The sequence below is a fragment of the Danio aesculapii genome, chromosome 23 (genome assembly GCF_903798145.1).
Source record: "Danio aesculapii chromosome 23, fDanAes4.1, whole genome shotgun sequence".
NCBI lineage: Eukaryota > Metazoa > Chordata > Actinopteri > Cypriniformes > Danionidae > Danio > Danio aesculapii.
The window spans coordinates 36,280,533-36,305,430 of record NC_079457.1 but is presented as its reverse complement, the minus strand read 5'-3'; the positions used below and the strand labels follow the sequence as shown (position 1 = coordinate 36,305,430).

The following is a 24,898-nucleotide window of genomic DNA, read 5'->3' as shown; positions in this document are numbered from 1 at the left end:
CCTTCCTTACTAAAGAGACTGAGCAATTTACATTTGAATAACAAGAGACAATTTAATATTTTCCAGAAATGGGTTAATAATTCATGTCATTGTTTAGATTTTTATATTTACATATTTAGAATTCACATATCTGCTCTATTTAACCTGATATTTAACATATTGTAGTTCAAATTAAAACTAGTTCAAATAAAATTGATTTGAATATTATTTTAGCTATTGTTATCCATGAATTTACAAATTTACTTTTTTCTTTCAAGAGAGGCTAGAAAATTGTGAAGCTCTATATTATTATTATTATTATTATTATTATTATTATTATTATTATTATTATTATTATTATTATTATGTTTTAATATTATTTTATGAAATGGCCTGACTGAGGAAAATTTAATGTGCTGGCCAGTTTGTTATTTGTCTAATAAATGGCAATAGACTACAGTTTTTAATTTAAAACTTTAACAGATTCCTTTTCTAATGATATATAATTTTAAAATAGGTGATTTTTTTTTCATCTTTATTCTAAATCTTTAGGAAATAGTTTTCGTACATCAAAAAATGTGATTATGATGACCATCTAACAAGCTAATTCAGCTAAAATTTAATTCAGCTAAAACTTAAAAAGTCGCTAAAATGCTGCAAAAAGGTACACTTTTAGAGAAAAAAGAACCACCCCTTTTACCAGGCTGGCTACGGGCCAGGTAAAGAATACTTATTGTATGATTTTAAAAATATTTTACCAGATTTTTTTTTCTTTTCACAACTATAAGTGGTAGTGTGGTTCCCTTTAAGTAGACTGTCGTAATATTACGTATCTGGTTTTAGCTCGTCCTCCCTCGGCAGGCTATCAAACAGAGCTCTCGCGCCAGAATCACCATCATTATCATCATCTGCAGCTCCGCCCCGTCGACTCGCGCTCCCAAGCAGCGGAGCACCGCTGTGGTGGAGTCCTTGACGGGGACGAGCACCCGGGTAAACACGACAAAACACCGCTGTTTACATAAAGACAAGCTGATTCAAACTGGAAGGCTGCAACCAGGTAAATGTCAAATGCTTTGTATTGCAATATGGCGTGCAAATTATGATGCATCTCTGTAGCGAAAGACTCCTTCTGCATTTCTTGCGTGTAGGACACAACAAGGACTGTGACGCGGCAGATACATTGCTTTCATTTAATTTATATGAACCAGGCAGACCAGTATGATACATTCTCGCCGTAAACCTTGTGTATTTGAAGCGTGTATTGAGACACATAGGTTCGGTGTTTTGATGTGCGCGCGCACAGCAGATGTTTCTGGCAGCGAGCACGCGTCTGCATCTTGCGTTTGTTTTTGTTTCCCACGTTCATTTTGTTGTAAACTAACACTACGTTTCCATAACTTAAAATCTGCCATTCTTTCACTACAAGATATGACTTAAGTGTCAATTTTAGTTTCAGTACGTCCCGTGCTCTGTAAGTCGTGACAGGGAAACTGTAGTTGTACGGCCTAGGGTGCAGCATGACCTTGCATCCCTTTAAGGACTTGCATATTGCAGAGAGAATGTGCTCGAGAGTGGATTGGCGAGGATCTAGAAAGATCATCATCTGTAGTCTTTATCACAACTAAGGAAGGTTACATAATTGCAAACATATTAAATCAGCAGATCAAACAGTATGTCTATTCACTGTTCATCTCTTTACTCTCTCTTTCTGTGGTGCTGCAATAATTATCACCCTCTTCTCTGAGAAGGATTGCATTTGTTGCATGTAGACTAGCCACTGAACCTGTTTGCCTCGTGGTTGTGTAATGTCATTATGCTGTCCCGTCTGTCTGTCTCACCACATACACACACACAGTAGCCAGTCACACTTGTGGAGCTCCGGCTCTGGTATAGTGTCTGAATGGCTGTCTCTATGGAGACCAGATCTACATCCTCTCAGCATGCAAACCAATCTTACAAACCTCACCACGTTGCTTTCAGCCAAATGTGCTTCAGCTACAAATAGCACACTTATTGTATTTCAGTCTGTAGGGTAAATACAGGTGAAGTGGACACTTAAGCTTAATCATCTGTCAGTATCTGTCAGCAGTTTTGTTGTCTGGCGTTTTAAACGCTGGAGCTCTTTAAAGCTCTTTCTATTGTTCATCATCTGGAAAAAAATCATTCCAAAAGTGATTTTTACAGTATTGATTCTTTGTGCTGTTGTTCTTATTCATGTTTTTGCTGTCGTCATCAGCCTTGAACACAGTGAATGATCTGTATCATTCATAAGTGTCTGTGAATGTTGATTTTGTTAACTAAAATTATTTAGATTTTTTTTATTGATAATAATATAAATAATAATAGATAAAATAAATAAGAAAATGCTCACATTATGTTAAAACTATTTAATTCAAATGAAATATAAATATTACAATTTATACCTTAAAGGAAAATAGAAATTAAGCATGTAACTAATTAAACAATGAACAATAGAAGAAAATGGAAATGCATTTATGCTGAATTAGTAAATTGACTGAAATTTCTAACTGAAATAAAAGTAGCACTGAAATAAAAAAATGACTATTATTATCATCAGAATAATAAATATCATTTTGACTATTATTATTCAAACAATTAATCAAAAGAGTCATTTTAAACTAACATTGAAACAATAACTGGAAAATATAAAAACAACTAATTAAAAATATTTATAAAAATGAAATAAAGTTACAATTAAATAAAGTATAGCATACAAATATTTAAAAAAATAAATAAAATAACAGGCTTATCCAATTATGTCTGAATGAATTTAATTCAACATTAATACATGTTGCCGTATAAGTCTTGTTTTCTTAAATAAAAAAAAATAACAATGACAAAATAAATATCAGAAAGTGTCCCACTTTACCTGAATTTACTTTTATTAAATACATTGAAATCCTGTTCAATCAGAAATTGCTATTAAAGTTTACAAATAATTACATAGAAATTGCAAGTAACATGGATTTAAACCTACATTTTTAAACCAAAGGATTGAAATAGTATTTTCCCATAAAACACTCCAGTATTCTAAGTATTAATTTAATCTTGCATCTCATACTATTTGTAATTGCTACTGAGTTCTAACTAATGCTAATTACTGCTCTATTATAATATTGATTACCGCTTTTTAATATTGATTATCTTATAAAGCTAATTCTATTGATTACTAAAGTAGGTCTTTGTGACATGACATTCTTCTGTGTTGTTCATTCACTTCAGAGCTCATGTTTTATTGCTCTGCCGCATTCATTGCATTCAGCTCCAATCAATCCATTGACAGAGTGATCACTTCTCTCCCAGGACCCTCCAGAAACCTGATAATGACCTCTATTCCTAATCCATCTTGGTCTGCTCCCATTAGATTAAGGCAAACCATACAGTATGACAGACTTACTCATTTTCATTGTGAGTGGTTCTATATTACAAGAATAGTTATTAACACTAAAATAAATGGTGCCTCTTCGTACAGTTCTTTTTAATGCAAGATACACAATGACTGTTAAAGGTGCACTACACAGTTGAAATCAGAATTATTAAACCCCCTTTGATTTTTTTTTTCTTTTTTAAGTATTTCCCAAATGATGTTTAACAGAGCAAGGAAATTTTCACAGTATGTCTGATAATATTTTGTCTTTTGGAGAAAGTCTTAGTTGTTGAAGGCTAGAATAAAAGCAGTTTTAAATTTTTTTTTAAACCAATTTAAGCTCAAAATTATTAGCTCTTTTAAGCTATTTTTTTTTTTGATAGCCTATTGAACAAACCATCATTTTACAATAACTTGCCTAATTACCCTAACCTGCCTAGTTAACCTCTTTAACCTAGTTAAGCCTTTAAATGTCACTTTAAGCTGTATAGAAGTGTCTTGAAAAATATTTAGTCAAATATTATTTACTGTCATCATGGCAAAGATAAAATAAATCAGTTATTAGAGATGGGTGATTAAAACTATTATGTTTAGAAATGTGTTAAAAAAGTCTGTCTGTTAAACAGAATTTGGGGGGGAGGGATAAACAGGGGGCTAATAATTCATGGGGTTTAATCATTTTGACTTCAACAGTATTTTTTGCAAAACAAATTGATGTATAAAGTACCAAAGCAATCCATCAAGACCTTGCCACTTTTTGATATATCTGCTATCATTCCTAGAAACATACCTTTTTGCTGAATGGCTGCAAGTGTGTTTTGAGACTCTGTTCGACACTATGGTCAGAAGTTCTCTTTAAATATTACTTAGTGCAACTTTAACTTAGGGTTTAGTTTATATAAGTCCATTACCATCCATATCAAGAATAAAAACTATAAAGATAACTCTAAAGCCCGATAAGTTAATTCAAACCATTTAAGGAAATCGATTGCAGCAAACAGTTTAACTTTTGAAAGCAAATGGTTTGAGTACTGTAAACTTATATACATTGAGTTATATACATTTTTATTATTTGAGTTTATATCATCAAACATTAAGGCCCAATCTCAATTCTACCCCTTAGCCCTTCCCCTTACACCTACCCCTCATTTTGCGCGTTCACGTCAAGGGGTAAGGGTGCCCTAATTCTCTTTTTGTCATTATTACGAATTTTTACAACAAAGAAGCACATGTTTTAATATATTCATAACCATGTTCATGTTTACCATCATGCTTTAAAAAAACCCACAAAATTTTGCTATCCATAATCCCTAATAATAACTCCTGTACAGCAGTCCCACAACATTCTGACACTCGATTACACTCAAATACCCTTTCAGCAATGTCTGGTGGCTGGGAATGGGCTTTTTACAGTGTCTGCTATAATGATAATGTTATTTTTGGTGTGTTTACATTGATGAATATGGCTACTGTGTAAATGCACAGTATAGTTACGATCTTATTGCCACATTAGATCGTTATGATAACATAATATATGCCTTCAGTGATTTCCTGAAGATAAATACAAAAAAAAGCACAACTGGAATAGTTACAGCAGTCGCCATCGTCTGATCTCATATGAAGCAAGAGATCGCGATGACATGTGATGATGTGTGCAGGTGTTGAAGGGGCAAATTTACCCCAATTCTTAGGGTTAAATTTTGAAGCCCTTCCCTTTCACCCTCGGTTGTAAGGGCCAAGGGGAAAGGGAAGGGGTAGGGGTAAAAAACAGAATTGGGATTGGGCCTAAGACTATGAATAACTTAAATATTTCATATTCAGTTTTCAAATCTGTAGGAGTTTAGTTAATAGAATGAATTAAATCCAAACAAATATATAGCAACTCAAATGGTTTGAGGAAACTGATTGCCGTAATTGGTTCAAGTTGACTGAAATCAAATAAATAAAGTTAGTCTACTTAAATTTGTTTGCCGCAATCGGTTTCTTCAAATTGTTTGATCTATAACAGTTCTTTTCTATTGCACTATTTATTATAAATGCATGCTGTTGTTTTGTCAACTGCCGCTTTAAATTCTTAAGCTCTTTAAAGCAGAATTGATTCTGATTGGCTGTCAGTATTTTTATCATTCATAAGCTGGAAAAAAAAACATTCTGATTCCAACAATATAGTTTCTTTGTGCTGTTATAGATGTGGTGTGATCTGTGAAGTCCCCTTGTTATGATCACCAGCGATCTAGCAGCTGCAGATCGCTGAATAACGCACAGAACGCAGCAGACTACAAATCCGCCATTACATGGATTACAAGTTCCATTCATGCACCACACACTGACACCGGTTTCTGATCTTGACTGATTGCAAAAACACAGCAGGATTGTCAAAAACTAATTACATGGAATATTTATACAGCGCACACACACACATCAGGGCTGAGTCTTCTGTAATGTGAGCGGGGATGCTGACTAGGCATGGGCCGGGATAAGATTCTGACGGTATGATAACCTTGGATAAAAATAAATCCATTTCACGGTATCACGGTATAGTGCTCACTGCACTAACATATATTCTTTTTAAATGTCTGGGCTTTTTTCCCCCATTTGAAAACAATATATTCAATTTTTTGAAAGATTTATAATATTTTGGAGCAGTAAACACATCAGGCTTAAAAATGAAAATGAATCACTGACTTCTGGTGTCTTCATTTGTTTCAAAAACACAGATTTCTTTACATTACCTTAAAATGGTATCTTTGGATATTTTTTCTGCTCTAGAAAAAAATATAAATAAAAAATCTTGCACATACCTGAGGAACGGTATTACAGAAAATTTTGGCGGTTTTGAAACCTTGACTTTTCCAAACCGCGGTATACCTTTAAAATGGTTATCGTCCCATGCCTAATGCTGACAAAGGAGTGCGGATCCTAATGCAGGTTTATTATGCAGAGAATAGTCAGGCAGGCAACAGTAAACACAGGAACAGGTGTGAGTGTGTGTGGTGCATGACTGGATCTGTAGTCCATGTAACAGCGAATTTTTAACAATATGTGTTTTTACCAGCGATCTGCCAGAATTAGGTCGCTGGTGATCATAACATCCCTATTATGTCATATTTGATATTTTTCAGTGTCTAATTTGTATTTGAGATACAGTATAAGTAATATTGTTGTTCTATTACCATTTGTTATTTTTAAATGTAACTACACTATAAAATGCGATTAGTTGGCTTTATTTTTTTAAAAATTGTAAAATCTGCATAAGTATAAAAATTAAGTCAACAGCTCCAAGTTACAATGGGTTTACTTACATTATTTTGAGTGAGTTTTTAAGTAAAGTTTTTACATTGTTGCTTTTAAGGCAATTGGTTTACTAGCTTTAAGTAACTAATCACTTTTTACAGTGTATATATAATTTTATCTTTATTTTATTTCACTTATTTTTGCACAAAAAGTTGCTACCTTAAAGTCAGCATGAACCCAACATTGCTGTAGAATTTCAATTCAATATGATGATGTTTTTGAACTAAAACAGAATATTAGGAATGGGACGGGGTATTATTTTTGGGCCCCTCCTCTCATCTCAAACTAATAGTTGGAAGTGGTGTGGCTAAGCATATTTCACCCAATACATCAAACTGACATCATCAGAGAAGGGCTGCTATTTATTTCAAAAGAGAAGCAAATGGTTAGATTTTGATTAAAGATTACCAATTTTTTTAAGTGGATGACCTAGCATGGATTGTAACAATGTGCACAAACTAAACATTGTAAATTTTGATTTATTGTGGACTTCAAATTAAGTTAAATCAAATAGGTTTTTTTTTAACTGGCATCACATCAAACTGACTTAAAGCAAATTAAAGTTAAGTGATTCATATTTATACATAAATACATGATTTAAAAACATAGTTAATAAAAATAGCATTTTTCTACAGAAATGTTATTTCTTAAGAAATATTAGTATTGCAATACTCAATAACAATATTGCATATTGCACATTTTTTCAGTATTGCAGCCCTAGTTGTAAGTTTATCAGCATTTTCTGCTGTGGTATGGCTTGAATGTGGCCTGCGAGAGAGAAGAAAAGTGCTGGGTTGTTATAATCGCTCATCTGCAGCTTTGGGCACATCTCAGGCGACAGCAGGCAGAGGTCAGTCAGTGCTGATGACAGCAGGAACATGACACAGCACATTTCTGCATCACACTGAATTAGAAAGCTGCTTATAATACATTGTTTTAATTCTGTCTTATGAAAGTTGTTCATAATCTGTGCAAATAACATTTTTAAGGTTGTATTTGTGTATATGGCAACTGAGTCTTGCATCATGATGTTTTATTTATTTTTTTTTCACTTAAATGTGCTCCATTCACCCATGAATAGTCAAAGTTATAGTTAAAATAGCCATTAGGAATTGTTATGCAATTAATAATTTCAATATACAGTAACAGTAAGAGATATTTATGTAGATGACAGAGACCGTTAGAGAGATTGAGGCTTTGTTCTTTTGTGTAAAGTTGAATCAGGACATGCAGGACAGATCCTGCAGCTGTGCTCTACATTATGACTCACACTGCGTCAGAGGGAGAGCATAGCACACTGTCCCGGTATTGACTCAGCGCTTGTGCGTTTTCTGCCCCTCCGAACAAGGTCTCCGTTGCTTTGCTATTCTAAAGCTTAAGTGTGAAACTGTAGTGGTATATATATATATATATATATATATATATATATATATATATATATATATATATATATATATATATATATATATATATATATATATATATATATATATATATATATATATATATATATATATATATATATATATATATATATATATATATATATATATATATTCTCTGTTTGGAAGATGGGTTTATGATGTTCTTGCCCTTTAAATAAATAAATAATTTAATTTGAGTTTTAGATAATGTAGCACTTCAACTAAGGGCTACTTCAGAACAGTTTTATTTTTTAAGTCATTTGCCACATAGTGTTGTAATTAGTTTTACTATTGCTTAATTATGTCTTGTTCATTTTTGAAGTGCTTTCACTATTTTGCCTACAGTAGTTAACCTTGAGACATTTTAAACCCTGATTAATTAACAGTTACAAGGAATCATGGCCTGCCCATTTTATTATTTATTTTGTACTTTTCTCTCGGGTCCACTTACAATCTTAGGAAGATTTTAACATCAGAAAGCATCATAATTTACATTAAATTAGCTATTTTCTGTTCTGATTTAACCTAAGAATAGTTGTGGTGGATTTTACACCTGGAAGTAAACACCCGCTAATGTAAACTTTTGTATGCATGTTTCACTAACACAATTTTCTGAGAATAGTTTAGTTTATCCTCTTGTTAAGTCATCATGACGTATGAAATACTGTTTCCGGGTCCAAGCCGCTACTCATTTGAACTGAGAAAATATTCATTTATGGCCACTTTTTAGTCATTTCACACATTAAAGTAAATTTTAAAATATTAAATCATGATGTATACAACAGCTGCATCACAGACAAAAATACTTTACCAATTTATAAAAAAATACTCACTTTCTGGCCATCTGATATTAGGCTTGGATATATATGAAGAGTTTAGATGGAAAAATCTCTAAATGCCGTCTAAAATTTTCTTCTAAACTGACCATGTTTATTAGGCTAGTGTGGGTTCAGTAATTTCACTTTTATTGCAAAGAATAAGTCCTTTTCATGGTCTTCAAATTAAAATAAAGAAGGCCAAGAAAAATGCTCATTTTCAATTAAAATTTCTGATGGCACTTAGAGGTCATCTAAACTCTTCATATATATACATCACTTTGTAAACTTTTATTATTATCATTTGTTGAGCCTCCCCATACAGTTTGATATAGTGCTTGGTAGGGCTGTGCAATTAATCGGAATCGAATCGCAATCATGTTTTGAAACTTTGTGTTTAGCTAATTGCAAGAGGCTGTGATATGAAAAAAAAATATATATATTATTTAATTTCCCCCACCCAGATCAAATGCGTGACTGCTGTCTGTGTGTGACAGTCTTATAGCCAATTGAGTGAGCACACTTTCATTCTGTCCAATCAGAAATTTTCAATCTGCCACTTATCAGCCATATTAGTTTGCTGAGTGTTTTGTATTTTTATGATTATTATTCTTGCTTTTTTTTTTGTATAATAAGCTACATTATCTCCCTAATTTGAGTTGTTCAACTTGTTTACAGAAAGTTAAGGTTATTTTATTTGTGCTTACTGTTTGCTCTAGAGAAAATTTTGTTTCATTTCTGAATATTTAAAAACAAATTTGAATAAATGTTGGAGTAAGTTAATATCTTTTCAGTTTCTTTTTTAACTAACTCAATAAAATTGCAATTAGTTATTTTCCCCAAATTGCACAGCCCTAGCGCTTGGACACGGAAGCCAGTTCGCATGATGTCCCACTTAACAAGCTGATAGTCAAATGACCTCGAAAGATCAAGGCATTTCTGAGTTTATGAGCCCTTTAATCCTGGGAGTTCATACATTGTTTCACACTGTACAATTCTAAACCTTTGAATAATGCTCTCATTTACATACAAATTTTTTTGGGGGACAATCATGATAATAATGGAACAGTTTCTTGTATTATTTTCTCTTTAAATTCTGAAACAACTGTTTATATACAATGCGCAATGTTTCCTTGACTGTCCAAAGCACTTTAAAATTAGGCACATGATTGGCTAGCAGCTCCTGCTGTACACTTCTATGTATATAAAATTTTATTACCAATTATGGTTCCATCATGCAGAATCTTCCTTGCAAACATTTCATTCTAGAAAAGGTTCTTTACAGTGGAGAAGGGTTCTTTTAGATGAAATTGTTTTTCACAATAAGAAAAACCAAAAATGGTTATTTTCACTGAAATAAAGTGACTTCTAAAGTGTGAAAGGTTCACCCCAGGCTCATTGGAAACCACAACCACGTAGTTTTACCTGGATTTTCTGCATTCTGCATTACAAGTACAACATTATACAAAGTGAGCTACCAAGCAAACTGACCACGCCAGAAAATATGTCCATATGGAGATAGATAGGTCAGGCAAATGCATTAGATACCAAATCATCGACACAATTTAATGTATTTGTGGTACTTATTTGCTGAAAATAGACATTTATTTGTTGATAATATGGCTCTGCAAATAATTTTAGTGTGAAAAGGAGCAAAAGTTGTTTGTGTCATCCTACCTGTAGTGTTCATTTCACCTAGAAACTGCAGTCAAATGTACATTCAAGTAAATTTTTGCAGATTCAGAAATATTTAGACACATATTTGCAATGAGTCTTAAACTGGAGTTAAAAGTACTGTTTAGAATGACAATAATAACATGTGCAGCTGGAAGGGCGTCTGCTGCGTAAAACATATGCTGGAAAAGTTGGCAGTTCATTCCGCTGTGGCGACCCCAGATTAATAATGGGACTAAGCCGAAAAGAAAATAAATGTATAATAACATGAAGTGTCAGTGCAGATTTAAAGAGTCTTCTCATCATGGTTAAGGATTGAGTTGCATATTGTGGGTTGCATATTGCCTCTAATACTGAGCTGTGCCAGTTCCTTTTTAATTATTTAGCTCATTAATCCCTCTTCCTCTCACCATGTGTCTCGGGGTGCCCACTACTGCAGAAATCACTGCTTTTTACCCTTCCTTTTCTCCTCATTTGCCTATATCTCTCAAATTTAATAGCTGCATCCGGAAAATGAAAAAGCTTCAGGCATATCTTGATTTCAGTGAGCAGTCTGACTATGAAAGTTAGCACTCTGTTATGTCTGTTGTCTGGCTTCACACCAGTGCAGACTCAGAGATCAGCTAGTCTGTGTCAGCACAATGTTAGATTTAATACAGCTCTGCAAGCAGTGCTGCATCCAGCTCTGCTGAGTGTGGAGAGGTTAGACAGATTAGAGCAAATGGACAACCTTTAGAGCAATGGACAACTGGTTGGCCTAACTTAATAAAAATGAGAGTATGTGCAAACATTTAGAGGTTGCCATGACTGGACAGTTCGCCAAAATAAAGTATTTATTCTGAATTGTTTTTGTGTATTCCTTTAAGTCCAGCGTGTAGAAAGTAATTCAGGTTAGAATCAAAAGGGAGTGTCTGTAAATGATGATATAATTTTCATTTTTGGTTGATTTTTAAAGTTTTGTTTTGTTGTTGTTGTTTAGAAAGCTGTCATTGACAAATTCATACCAAATAGCTTATCCTCTGGTCCATTCTAATGTACAGCATACAATGTAAATACAAAACAACATATTTTTATGAACAAAATAATTAAATGAATTAATTTTAAACCAAAACACTTGTGTATAATTGATCAGAAAAATACACTGGGAAAAAATACTTCGATATATTTATAATATAAGTTATACCATCACAGTAGCTGCTCAGGATACGGCCTGGTCCAGGATATGGAAACCTTGAGATCATCTCGCCGTTGGTCTTGGATCGAATCAGTGACTCTGCATAGTCTGAGGGCCTCGGGAAGAGTATCCCCAGGTGGAAATGGAGAATAAAGAAAATAATTAGCGTAGTTGCTGTTCATAGTGTATATAAACAAGATGCAGAACCTGTGTGGAAGCCCACTAAGTGTATGCTTTTCTGAACAGATATAGGTCTTTAATCTAGTTTTGAATTGGGAGAGTGTGTCTGAGCCTCGGACGTTATCAGGAAGGCTATTCCAGAGTTAAGGAGCCATAAATGAGAAGGGTCGACCTCCTTTACTCGACTTTGCTATTCTAGGTACTACCAGAAGCCCTAAGTTTTGAGACCTTAAAGAGCGAGTTGGATTGTAGCGAGACAGAAGGTTGGTTAGATAAACAGGAGCTAGATTATGTAAAGCTTTATAGGTAAGAAGCAATATTTTAAAATCAATACGAAACTTAACAGGCAGCCAGTGTAAGGAGGATAAAATTGGGGTGATGTGATCAAATTTTCTAGACCTGGTAAGAACTCTGGCAGCTACATTTTGTACTAATTGAAGTTTGTTAATAGAGGATGCTGGGCAGCCAGCAAACAGTGCATTACAGTAGTCCAGCCTAGAAGTCATAAAAGCATGGACTAGCTTTTCTGCATCTGAGATGGATAGCATACTCCTTAGCGATATTTCTCAGATGAAAGAAAGCAGTTTTTGTGACATGGGATATATGATTTTTAAAAGTTAAATTGCTGTCTAATATGACACCCAGATCTTTAATAGTAGAGCTAACGTTAACTTCACATTAATAAACTCTTAATTTGCTGCTTATTTATAGTTAGGATATAAATATTAGGTAGGATTTGGGATGTTGAATAAGATCATAGAACAGAGGTTCCCAAAGTAGGGCCAAAATATGTAACCTTTAGTTTGGCCCACCATCCCATCTAAAAAGAGAGGGAGAATGATGATACTATAACAGTTTGTTGTGCATACGTTTGGTTTAAATTTTATTTAAAGTTGGTATGTATACAACTAGGGACTGCTTGTTTTGACACGTTATTTAAAATGTGTGGCCAAGAAATTAATAACTAGAATTCGTTTTTTAATTGAGAAAGAAAAAAAATCAAGTCTAAGTCTAAAATTTACTTCTTGATGGTCTTAAAAAACCTTACACCCTGTTAAATGTATTAGTAAAAAAAAAAAGAACAGCTTTACAATAGCATTTTTACATTCTGCTGTTAAAATGATGATCTTTTTTGAGTGTGATACTGAAAACATTTTTAACTAGCTTTTATTTTATTTATTTACTCCATTACGACAGTCAAACTGAGAAAATTGTCTGTGTTTGTGTGTTCTGTTCAGTCTGGCTGCAGCTGAGCGTTTCCTGCTGTGTTGACAGAGAGGAAGAAGACAGATCCAGCTGAAGAAGGAAAAGGAGCGTAGACGACTGCTGACTCCATGTCTTCGCCTTCAAATAAAAGATCTGGTTCTGGATCACGCAAGTAAGTGTTTTGTCTATCAGTTAATCATCTCTCTAACAGGCATTCTTTCAGACTTGCAGCTGTGTTGGTGCTTTGCTGTAATATCTAACCCTTGATATCTACTGCTGTTTACCTTTTAATCACATTTTGATCTGCTGCAGTTTAATGACATTTCGAGCTTCAGATGCTTCAATAATCCTCTGTATTTCTCACTTCCGCTGCTGTCATTAACACATCAACAGTTTAACTCTTTTAATTTCTCTCTTCTTCTATTTGCTGTCAGGTTTTTGTTCACCCACAACTTACAGGTTGTATAAAACTGCCTATTCAAAAGATTTATTTGCACATTTTAATAGGATCTAAAGCACAAATTTATGCTGAAGTCCCATTCTTAATTAATAAAATGGAGCCCAGAAAATGTAAGCAGGAATAAAATATGGAATGTTAAAATTATTTCAGAAATAAGATAAATAAATATATAAAATAAAAAGAAATAAAAAAATAAAGAAATAAAATAAGAGATTTCGGTGAAAAATAAAATTAACTTTTGTAGGGACTTTTAGGGATATAATTTATCAGTAATTAAAAGTAAAAAAAACTTGACTTTAATCTTAACGTCAATAGATAAATTAATAGTCAATAAAACCATATATTTGACCAGGTAATAATTTGTAATATTGCAGATGTCTTTACTCTCAATTTTCATTAATATTAATGGGTCCTTGTGGAAAAAACAAAAAAAAATCTACGACATGTCATGTTTTAGAATCACAGAAGAAACAGTATGTTTTATGCAAAAAGTTTAATATGGACTGGCTTGCATTAAATGTAACATGTCATAGGGATTTGGGCTAATATCTTAATTTAAAAAACAAAAAATAAATAAATAATAAAAATCACAAATTTTCACTTCATTTACATCAAAATGTCGTTTTATAATTTTAATAATGATATATTCATGTAAGTTTCATCAAAAAAAAAAAAAAAAAAAGTACATTTTAGCCACTTTCCCACAATCGGGCTGAATGGTTTTCTTTGCTTAATTGTTCCATTCCGTGACAATCTGGGCTTCTCAGCACGGATACAGTATTATTTTCCACTGTGTTGAAAACGGAGCTCTCTGGAATGCAATACAAATGCGTCAGTCATTGCCTTGTTAACAGAAGTGTAATGAAAATAACTGGCAGACAGGCAACAGTGGCGATGTAAGCATGGCTTTTCTAATGTGCCTAGAATTCTGTGTAAAACAAGTCTTGTACCAGGCTCATGTGGAATTAGAACTGGAGCGTTTACGATAGTTACGATTCACTACAGTAGTGGAAAAGTTTAATTTGTGCACATTTCTGGTTGAAGCCACACCCACAGTTCTGTCCGAGTACAGAAATAAAACAATTGTCATTGCTAGAGATGTAGCAGTGGTGTCAGTGGGAGTTGTTGGTGGTAATGCAGTAGAGCCCAGCTCTGTGCCTCTGTCTCATCTCTCTCCTCAGATTCAACCTGCTGAAGGCCCTGCAGCCTAAGCACCGCTTGCAACAAATGCTGTCATCTCCCACTGCGTCCCCCGTGTGAGACTCTGATTTAGTTCCCTACAGTAGGGCATGACTGTAGTCGACCACACTGCTTCACTGGGCATCCACACCAGCCCATTAGCTGCTACCACTGATGCCCATGTTAAGGACCTGAGAAGGCAGATCTGTAGTGATGGGTTGTTCTTAAATAATTCATTCATTTTGAACAAATCTTTATTGTAATTCATGAACGAGTCATCTCAGGGACCGATTTGTTCAATAACGCATGTGCAACGTCTTACAGGATTTGTACAGGAAAGAGAAATGATTAGTTCATCTTTCAAGTCTTCGGTTTTTGAGTTGTTAGTTTACGTGACCACACCATATATGCTGGAGTGTGAGGTAGAAACAAAAGATTTGTTCATCTCAAGTTTTAAGTCATTCTTTCTTTTAAATGTGCAGTGACAGAAGGATTTGATGCAAGAATTAGTTAAGAATTCCTAATGTCCTTACAAATGTGTATAGTTAATTTATTATTATTATTTTACCATTACAGTTACTTAATGCAGTTCTGGTCATAATGTAAAGTTTTATTTATTTTAATAAATTTCTGTGATGAAGGTTGCTTTCGTAACATTAAATGTGGCTTGAAAGTTTGTTAATGTTTTAAACTTTTTCCTTATGACAGAGATGAACTAATCATTCCTGATTTGTCAATTTTGAGAGTGTCAGCTTTTTTGTGTATTGGTGAATTATTTACTAGAGAATTAACCATGATATAGATAAAATATATTTATTATCTGTTTTTTGTCCTGTCTCTGTTATCCTGTTGCACTGTAGAAGCTCTGTCACGAAAACAAATTCCTCGTATGTGTGAACATACCTGGCAATAAAGCTCTTTCTGATTCTGATGATATGTTAATTAAATTCTGCTGAAATGGAACAAAATAAAATAGGTCATAATAAAAAAATGATTGCTGAAAAAGACTAAAATGATTTTAACTGTCCATCTTTACAGATCTGATACCACTGACCTCTGGTCTTTTACAGAGTTTCAGAGGAAGCGCACATCAGGGAATCTTTTCCATTTTAAGCCATTCCGGCTTTGACTGAATTGATTGTTAAAGTGATTCAGTCATGATTCTAAGTGTGTGGCAATGCAGTGCATATTTTGAGTACACCACATTACCCAACTTTCCTTTAATTTGTATACGTTTAGCTGAAAACATGATGGACACACTGGCTGCTTTTCTCTTTGTCCTCCTTTCCTTGCTATCAGTATTGATAGCAGAGTCCTCTTTATTTTGTTTTTCCCCTCTCACTCTTTCTTCAAGCACGCTTTGTTTATTTTGGCTGTTTACTTTTATTATCTCTGCTTTGTTCTCTCACCTTAACCATGACCTTGGCTTGCTTTCATGGTTAGGTAGTTCAGCAAAACTCTTATTGCCCACCAACGGTGGTTCTGGTGGACAGCAGTTTACTATAGGTGATTTGTCATTGCAGGACATTTTTACTTGGATGAGTGGAATTTTATTATTATTATTATTATTATTACTATTATTATTAGTGTGTATTTCTGGTGTCTTGTTTATTAATATTTTGAATTCACTTTTAGTTTTTCTATTTCGCTTTTTTTCATCAAATTATTTAATGTAATTAATTAATAATAAAACTAATATTTTTATTTCAGCTTTATTTCAGTAACAGTTGTTTTATGTTTTTGTTTTTAAACACTGATCTGCTAATATTTTGTACTCAGTGTTTCTACGGGTTTTAATTCAATTAATTATTATATTTTGTGATTAACCATTTAAGGTATAATTCTTTTGTTTGCATATTGCTTTGATAAGACTATAAATTCTCTGCTGCAAATATCCTTTAAAGGTAGTTTAACGGTATGAGTATTTTCAGTGGTCAATGCTTAAACTTACCCCAGATTTAAATTTCCCCAAAAGAGAATGTTTCTGAGAGATTAAAGAGTCATTATACTAAGCTTCCCCATACTCCTTATTTGACCGGTTATTGTGTAGTGTTATGAACTGGGTAGGCTATGTGAGGTCAGCATATGGCATGTAACGGCATGTTTAGAATGATCTGACAACCTATATTCTCTTTCATTTACATAAAAGATACATTTATTTAAAGAAAAGAGATTGTGTAACTCTATCAAGTCATAGTACAGTATATTCAGAATGTATCTTATGCTATTAAGTGTGGCAAATGGGTCTGATCCCTCCAAACTCTGTGCTATAGTGATTTTTGGAAAACATCAATATTTAAAAGAAGCTTATATGATCATTCTCTCTGTCCTCTCTTGACCTGTGAATTGATTAATAAGTCAGACAGTCTGTCAGTTAGAATCTGTCAATTTTCATTTAGATTATAAATAGGCTTTAGATCAATTTAAGGGAGTTCTTTAAAAGAGCTTGATGTATTATTGCCAATGTGTGTACAGTAATAAAACAGTATAAACTTTTTAGGTTGTCTGTAAAAATCTTTTTAGTCAGGAAATTCAAAAGACTGTAATGTGTACACAAGCTCCAAAGAGAGTCTCTTTGGTTGATGTAAGAAACAAATACTTAAACAATATTCAAGATAGTGCCAAACAATTCCATACTATTCCATTATTCTATCATCAAAAACCAGTAATTCTATAGTCTTGTATTGCCAGTTTTACATGGCCTATAGTCTATAGTAATGTATGTGTTCACAAATAAATTGCAGGCTTCAGTTCACATAAAATCCACCAGTGCCGCTGATAACAAAGCATTACGGAATTAAAAACAGTACAAATAGCCCCTTTAAAGTCAACATGAAATCAAAATTTACTCTTATTTATATGTATATAATAGTGCTTGTTATAAACGGTGTATCTTGTGTATTATGTAAACATAAATTTTCCCCTTATAATCTTGTAACAAATACCACCTTGTAAAACCCAAAAAGTTTAGGTAACTCGAACAATTTAAGGAAACCGATTGCAACAAACCATTTAAGTTAAAAAAATAATCCTGAGTACTGTGAACTTAATCCATTGAGAAGCAATTCAAGCACAGTAAAACCCAATAAATGAAGGGTTATCAGTGCAGGTCTTGTTTTTGGCCTGTGAGACAGTGGTTTGAATGAATATGATATGATTCTATCTGTACAATTTAGCTCCTCATTCTCAAAAACATTCTGCACCAGAGGTGCCGATGGTTATTCCAGTCAACAGTAATCTCCCACAATGTAAAGTGGAAACTGCCGTTCAAATCCTACTTTTTTTTTTATTTCCAAAAATTGTTTCAATGGGATGTAAGTCACGCTAGGGAGAAAAAAGCTCAAATCTGCATGCGAAAATTCAATGACAATCTTATTTTTAGGGGGGAGATAGCTAAAAATAGAGCATAATGCATGGATGCACAACTCCTGCTTCTACCCAAATCCATCCAATATTAATAAGTACAGTTTTTTCAAAGAAACATTCATTTAAATATCTATACAATACAGGTTAAGGTGACCTTTAGGTGTGTGCCAATTTGTGTAACGATGCCTTCTTGTTTGTGGGTCAGTTTTGACTATTGCAGGTTTATAGAGCTAGACTACACACCCATGGAGTCAGGCATTATGGTCTCTATGAGACAGAGCAGAGGATTTCTGACACCAAAGTCCCCGGAACGCCACTGTCGGTCAGCCCTCCATCATCCTTCTCTTTTTCATCACTTCTATCTCTTTTCATCTCTTTACTTCTCTTTGTTATCTGTGTCAGCATGGATTTAAACCACAGCACGATTTCCCTATAAAATCGAAAGTTTTGATTTTATTGAGGGTTTAAAGTTTGAATTGCGTTTATGTATCGTGGTGAAATGTGGATCTTTGCTCTCATGAGATGGCACTGCTGTCAGTTTCTGCTTTTTCAGCTGCCAGTTTATCATAACCGACTCGTGACACATATTTATCATGATCTCACACATAAAACAAATGATTGTGTTACTTTGCACTTTTTTGCCATTTTTAGTGTTTTATGTCACCTTTAAATCTATAAAAGGTTTTGTCTCCACCTTTTTGACCAGTTGACAATGTATAGAGGCATGTTTGTCATTTTTTGTACTGTTGGTGAGCATGTTTGGTTTTGTCTTTCATGTATTATGTTTGTGTTTGTTCATGTAAGTGTGTGTCTGTGTATTTTATTTGTATTGTATCCTGTGTACGGCTGCACGATTAATCAAATGTGATGTCATGCACATTTTGTCAGTAAAGCCAGTTCTGTAAATCTGTAGCAGCTACTTTCAGATGAAGCAGCGTTTACCACACAGAGCCATAGTTCACTGACAAGCAACACCAAAATAAAGTGGACCATTTAATTGGCATGAATCTGAAATCGAAAATAATTGTTCCATGATTTGACAGCTTTTGTTGACATTTCTCAATGATCTAAGGCACCGTTTTATGTCTACATCTAAAGGTATGTGATAAGGTTACATTTAATAACATGGGTTTACTCCAAACTTCAGTCCAATGTCTGAATTTTACTATTTGTCACATTGAATCAATAAAATCAGTTAAATACTGTTTGATTTTGCAGTTTCCACATCCTCTGGCCTTCAGAGATTTAATACTAATCACAGAGCCGTGCTTCCCTCACAAGATGTGCATGACCATCACTGCTTTTTCCAAATCACGATATCGGTTTCATTTTGAGGTATCATGCAGCCCTAATCCTGTGTCCTATTAAGTGGCTTTGAAGGTGACGCTGTGAAATTGTGATTTATTTATTTTTTTTAATTTATGGAACAGACGGAGTCCAGCACCTGTCAGTAACCGTGACCCCTATGGAAATGCCTCTCTCAGCAGCAGTAGTAATTCAGGGTCATGCAAGGGCAGTGATGGAAGCCCAACCCATAGGTGAGACATGACTTGCCTAGTGATGTCACTTTTTCATGCATATTTTTAAATAATATCTTTAATTCTATATACAATTTTTTTCATCCGTGTCAGGCGTCACATAAAATACACCTCCTGCAATGATAACCATGGCATCCGACCCCCTCCTCCTGAGCAATATCTCACCCCACTGCAACAGAAAGAGGTGTGCATCAGGCACCTGAGAGCACGGCTTAAAGAAACCATCGAAAGACTGCAGGACAGGTGAGGCATCCATCATTTACAGCATAAGGGTCCATGCAGGATTTAATTAGTCTGATGAAATTGGCTTTATATTTTTTAACAGCTCAAGCAAGTAGCGGTTAATTAAAGTGGCTAGTTTATTTCTATGCAAATGTTCACTTGGTTGATTTCATGTCCATTTAAAAAATAAAAAACAGATTTGCCTATTAATTTGCTAAATGCTGAATATTAGCATTAAACTGCAGTCGTGTTTATTTCTCTCATTAGCACGGATTATTTACTTCTAAACTGTTTATTTAATGGCAGCCTCCATTTGTCATCTGTGTGTAATGCTCTGAAGACTGTGATTGTTTAGCATTCCTATTCATCAAAGTGGCAGTTGTTTGGCTAAATAATAATTTGCTCGTTGCAAGTTTGGGCAAGCATCTGTTTAGCCCTATTGGTTCAGCATTAAAAGAACATTAAATGCTGTCTTTGGTAAACTTTAAATGGTGTTCAGTGAAGAAACTTTCCTCATGCTTTCCAAACAAACACTGACTGCTTGTTATAGGTTTTAAGGGGCTGTGCCACTGGAGGATTTTTTTCATAGTTCCTACTGGTGGAATACCCACTTTTTGTCATGTTTTGTCACACTACAAGAACAAAGATATATGTGTTTGAAACACTGGCACTATTAAAAGACATGCAGCTAATGTTAGGGGCATTAACCTGATGCCTTTGTTTTTGAAATTGTGTTCTTTTTTCATCCTCAATCACATGTAGAACTACAGGTTTCAAATGTGATTCTTTTTCCCTCCATTTCAATATTTCAGTTTGATAAATTATACTTCAAGAGTTCACACTTAGCTCATGATTGAAAATAAAGTGTGTTTGGCATGCTGTCCTGGGAGAGAGCTCTGAGCTCAGAATATAAGAGCCCGGGGCTCCCTCTCGTTTGAAGGGTGAGAGGGGAGTTTGAGCTCAAGTAGGTCTCGAAAACTCCCCTGCTTGTGAACGTGTTAGGAATAGCTGAGAGATATAGCTGACTAAGAGTTTGTCTTCTAATGCCACTTTGGATTAGTCAATTTACTTATAATAAATGTCTTTGGATGGTGGGAGGAAACCGGGAACCCGGGTAAAACCCAAGCGAGCACAGGGAGAACATACAAACTCCGCACAGAACCGCCAACTAGCCTGTAAAGGTTCGGACCAGTGGTGTTCTTGCTGTGAGGCAACAGTGCTAACCACTGGGCTGAGTAGGGGTGGAAGGGGAATTCAAGACGAAGATGACTGTAGTAAAAAAACTTGGGTTATTTATAGTGAGTTAGTAGGCATCTGATTGGCGCATTATGTGATGCGGGACTAGCCGTGATCAATCATAAGCATGTGATCCTCTCGAAATCAGTTCATAAATAAACTGCACATTTACCTTCTACTACTGTTATACTGATACTCACAATGCACAAAGAAAACACAGTGTATCGTCCTTCCTCCAGTTGTTCAGTTGTTGTTCAGCCTCTAGTTTGTCATTTTGAATGCTATGCTTGATGTAGCTGTCTGTTGGCATACATCACTTCTAAGTTCCTGGGATAGGACAAAAAATGTTTTTTTCCTTGCTTGCTTTTCTCTTTTGACACCATATATTTTTCTGTCCTTTACTTCCTCCTTCCTTAGGGACTCTGAGATCGATGAGTTGCGTACTCAGCTGACTCGTATGCAGGAGGACTGGATTGAAGAGGAGTGCCACCGTGTGGAGGCCCAGCTGGCTCTGAAGGAGGCCCGCAGGGAGATTCACCAGCTTAAAGAAGTTGTTGACGTTGTCAAATCCAGTCTGGGAGATACTGACACAGGGGTGCAGAAGGGCTTCCAAGATATAAACCTCCAGAACCACAAACTGGAGTCTTTATTGCAAAGCATGGAGCTGGCTCAGATCGGTACTACCAAAACAGGAGAAGCCCTAGCAGGTGGAGGATTGGTGGGGGCAGGGCTGGAGGTCAGCGAGGGGCTGGCGGGGTCTTCCGAAGGCTCCCCAGCTCGCTCGCTTACCCGCAGCTCTACCTACACCAAGTTGAGTGATCAGGGTGGCCCGGAACATGAGACTAACGAAAACGGGTGCGACATTCCATGTTTGTCAGGCGAGGGCACGCAAGACAGCGGGTTTGTTTGCTGTGGAGAAAGTGGGAGAGGAGCCAGCAAGGCAGATTTGCTCCTGGAGGCTGCATTTCTGTCTCAAGAGACAGCCTCGCTGGTCAATGCGTACTCCCGCCTGCCGCATTCCTCCACCTATGAAGGACTGTGCAGCAGTGAGCCGAGAGTTGTGCCACTCCGCTGCAGTGGTATCGGGACGGGGGCCAGTGTTAGTTTAAGCCATCCATGTCTGTCACATCATCACTTATATCTTCACCACCTTCGTGAGCAAGGCATTCAAACTGACTATGACCATGCCCCAGCCTCTGCTCCAGCCCATGGTCCTAGTACATCTTTTAACTCCGATCTGGACACTATTGCTGAGCGCACGTTCCGCTCTCAGGCCTGCAGTCCAACCTCTACATGGATGTCTGATGAAGGAGATGATCTTGAGTCAGTAGCCACAGAATCAGCTATTACAGCAACAGTTGCTACAACCTCTGTTGTCGCAGACTTTTCCACCAAGTCTGCACCAGTCGCAATGGAGAATTGGGGACCAGCTACATCTGATCCCAAAGGAGCTGCAACTTTTCCATTGATGCCCATTGAGTCCCCTGACAAGGAGACTAGTTTTTCAGAGCCCCTTACAGACTTACCTATCAGCACAACAGCTTTGACCACAGAGACAATTGGATCACCAGTAAGCAACTCAAATGTTCAACCACAACCTGTAACAGACCCTTTGCCAAACCCTGGCATGTCCCCTTGCTCTATGCAGCCCTTGGTGGGGACAGAGGAGGAGTCCCTTCCTCAGACCACTCAGCCTCATAGTGTACTAACAGAGACTGGGGTTCCAGGGGATAATGTAATAAATATAGGTGCAGATGATGAAGATGAGGGGGATGAAAGTGCAATGAACACAGATTCCAAATCATCTGGCTGTGGTTTACCAGTCAAGAACTACTGGAGTCGGCACTTCCTAGTGGATTTGCTTGCAGTGGTCGTGCCGGTGGTTCCCACCGTGGCGTGGTTCTGTCGAGGTCCACACCGTGACGGTCAGCCAATTTACCATATTGGTTCTCTATTGCGTGGTTGCTGCACCGTGGCCCTACATTCACTTCGTCGAGGAGGTGGCCTTCGCCACTACCCTGCAGGAGGAGGTGGTCCAGGGGGAATGAATATATGAAGCATTCTCTTTCTTGTGAAGCCCTAAAACCAGTAACATTCTTCTGTCAGATGTGCAATTAGAGTCTGGTTAAAACATGCAAAAGATTGTTTGAGGCAGGGATTGTGTACAGGCCCCTAAAGATGTAGTTCTCTGTGGTCTGTAGTCAAGAGGAGCTAAGAATATGGAAGTTGAATCATAGCATGTATTTACACCAAGATTAAGGCTTTATATGAGCTTTCACCTTTCTCCACATCTGTTTCCCTGAGTAAAGAGGTGAGATTAAGAGTTCTCAGTGATGGACGTGATGTGGATGGACACTGATATTTCTGAATTAGTGACACTGAAACATCCCCTTTAATATGATTGCATTACCCTTATTTTAAGTGAAAAGACGCAATAAGTGATGGGGAGGGCCTGTCTATTTGTGTGTCCCTCTCACTGTCACATGGAGGGTGTGTGTGTGCTGAGTGTGAATTGGTTTATCAGAGTGAGTGTTTGTGTTGCTTGTGTGATGTACAGTACAGCCAAAGTATCTGGATTACTAATGGCCATCATTGTTGTTTCTGTGAGTGCAGTAGTTAGCTGTCCCATTATTCATGCCTGTGTGGCACAGAGCAGCCATCATTTCCCCTTAAGGAGCCAGGCAAGCGCCTGCTGAGCTATTTATATGCTTTGAATATACCACTAGTGTCCTAGATAAGTGCTGTCACAAAATGATACGTAGTCCATCTGGAGTCTTTTAGAAGATTTAGTCATTATTCTGGCTCAATTCATTGGGACTATCTGATGGTTTTGAAATGCTGTACAAGTTGAATGCTGAAATGTGTATCTAAAGTATATATTATAATAAGATAATATTAACATTAAGAAGGATTCAGGAGGATTATACAATGATCAGGGTTAAATGACTTTAATAGGGTCATCATGGAAGCTTTTTCACCAGAAAATAATTTGAATTTGTTTCACTGTGTGACCATTAAAATATTGTCATGTTAGCCAAATGTTTTTGGATAAGGCTAAGCTTTAATACAGTCAGGTTCACTACACTTGGTTAGATAATTACAAATTACAAGAAGTATAATTACAAACTATAATTGTATAATTACCCACTTATAATTTTACCAGTTATTATCCATACATAATGTAAAATCTGACCTTAATGAAGCTTTACTCCATGATAAACAATTGTTGCTATGCTAAAATGCTAATTATCTATTTTATTTTGGAAATATATTTCACAATATATGAAGAGTTCAAATGCAAAACCCTCTAAGTGCCATCTGAAATTTTTCTCTAAAATTAGTATTTTTCATGCATTTGTCCTATTCGAATGGCCATACATTTTAAATTATTCATCCATATGTTGGGCCCAATTTGCACCCTACAGCGATTGAGAAAGTAAAATTACTTTACAGTCCCAACTGACTCTTGATCAGTCCAGCCGATTCGAAAGTTATCACTCGATTGAATAAGCATTATCAGCTGATAGATATGGGCCATATATTCTGCGCCTACTGGTAGGCTTAGAAGGCTGTTATCATCCATCCACATGGTTAATCCTCTATAGATCACATATGGCTGCGGCTGGAAGTTAACAAGAATTATTTATAATATATATTAAATTTCCCATTAATTGTATTTTATTAACGTCTACATCTACCTCAACCATCACAGTAATGTAAAAACAGATCTGGATCTGGAGTGTTCTCTATTAGTAGAGCTGAT

At 35.6% G+C, this 24,898-nt stretch overlaps 1 protein-coding gene across 3 annotated transcripts; it reads left to right on the top strand.

Moving 5' to 3' along the window:
- Positions 1 to 914: 914 nt before the first annotated feature.
- snphb (syntaphilin b) lies at positions 915 to 23,224 on the top strand. Of its 3 annotated transcripts, XM_056448917.1 has the most exons (7): positions 915 to 1,036; positions 13,167 to 13,306; positions 14,776 to 14,850; positions 18,345 to 18,461; positions 19,570 to 19,677; positions 19,771 to 19,920; positions 21,553 to 23,224. In XM_056448917.1, the coding sequence occupies exons 2-7, from the start codon at positions 13,263 to 13,265 to the stop codon at positions 23,189 to 23,191; spliced, it is 2,133 nt and encodes a 710-aa protein (XP_056304892.1). In that variant the 5' UTR covers positions 915 to 1,036; positions 13,167 to 13,262; the 3' UTR covers positions 23,192 to 23,224. The 3 variants fall into 3 exon arrangements, with proteins under 3 accessions (XP_056304892.1, XP_056304893.1, XP_056304894.1); XM_056448918.1 differs by lacking the exon at positions 14,776 to 14,850; XM_056448919.1 differs by lacking the exon at positions 18,345 to 18,461.
- The last annotated feature ends 1,674 nt before the right edge of the window (positions 23,225 to 24,898 follow it).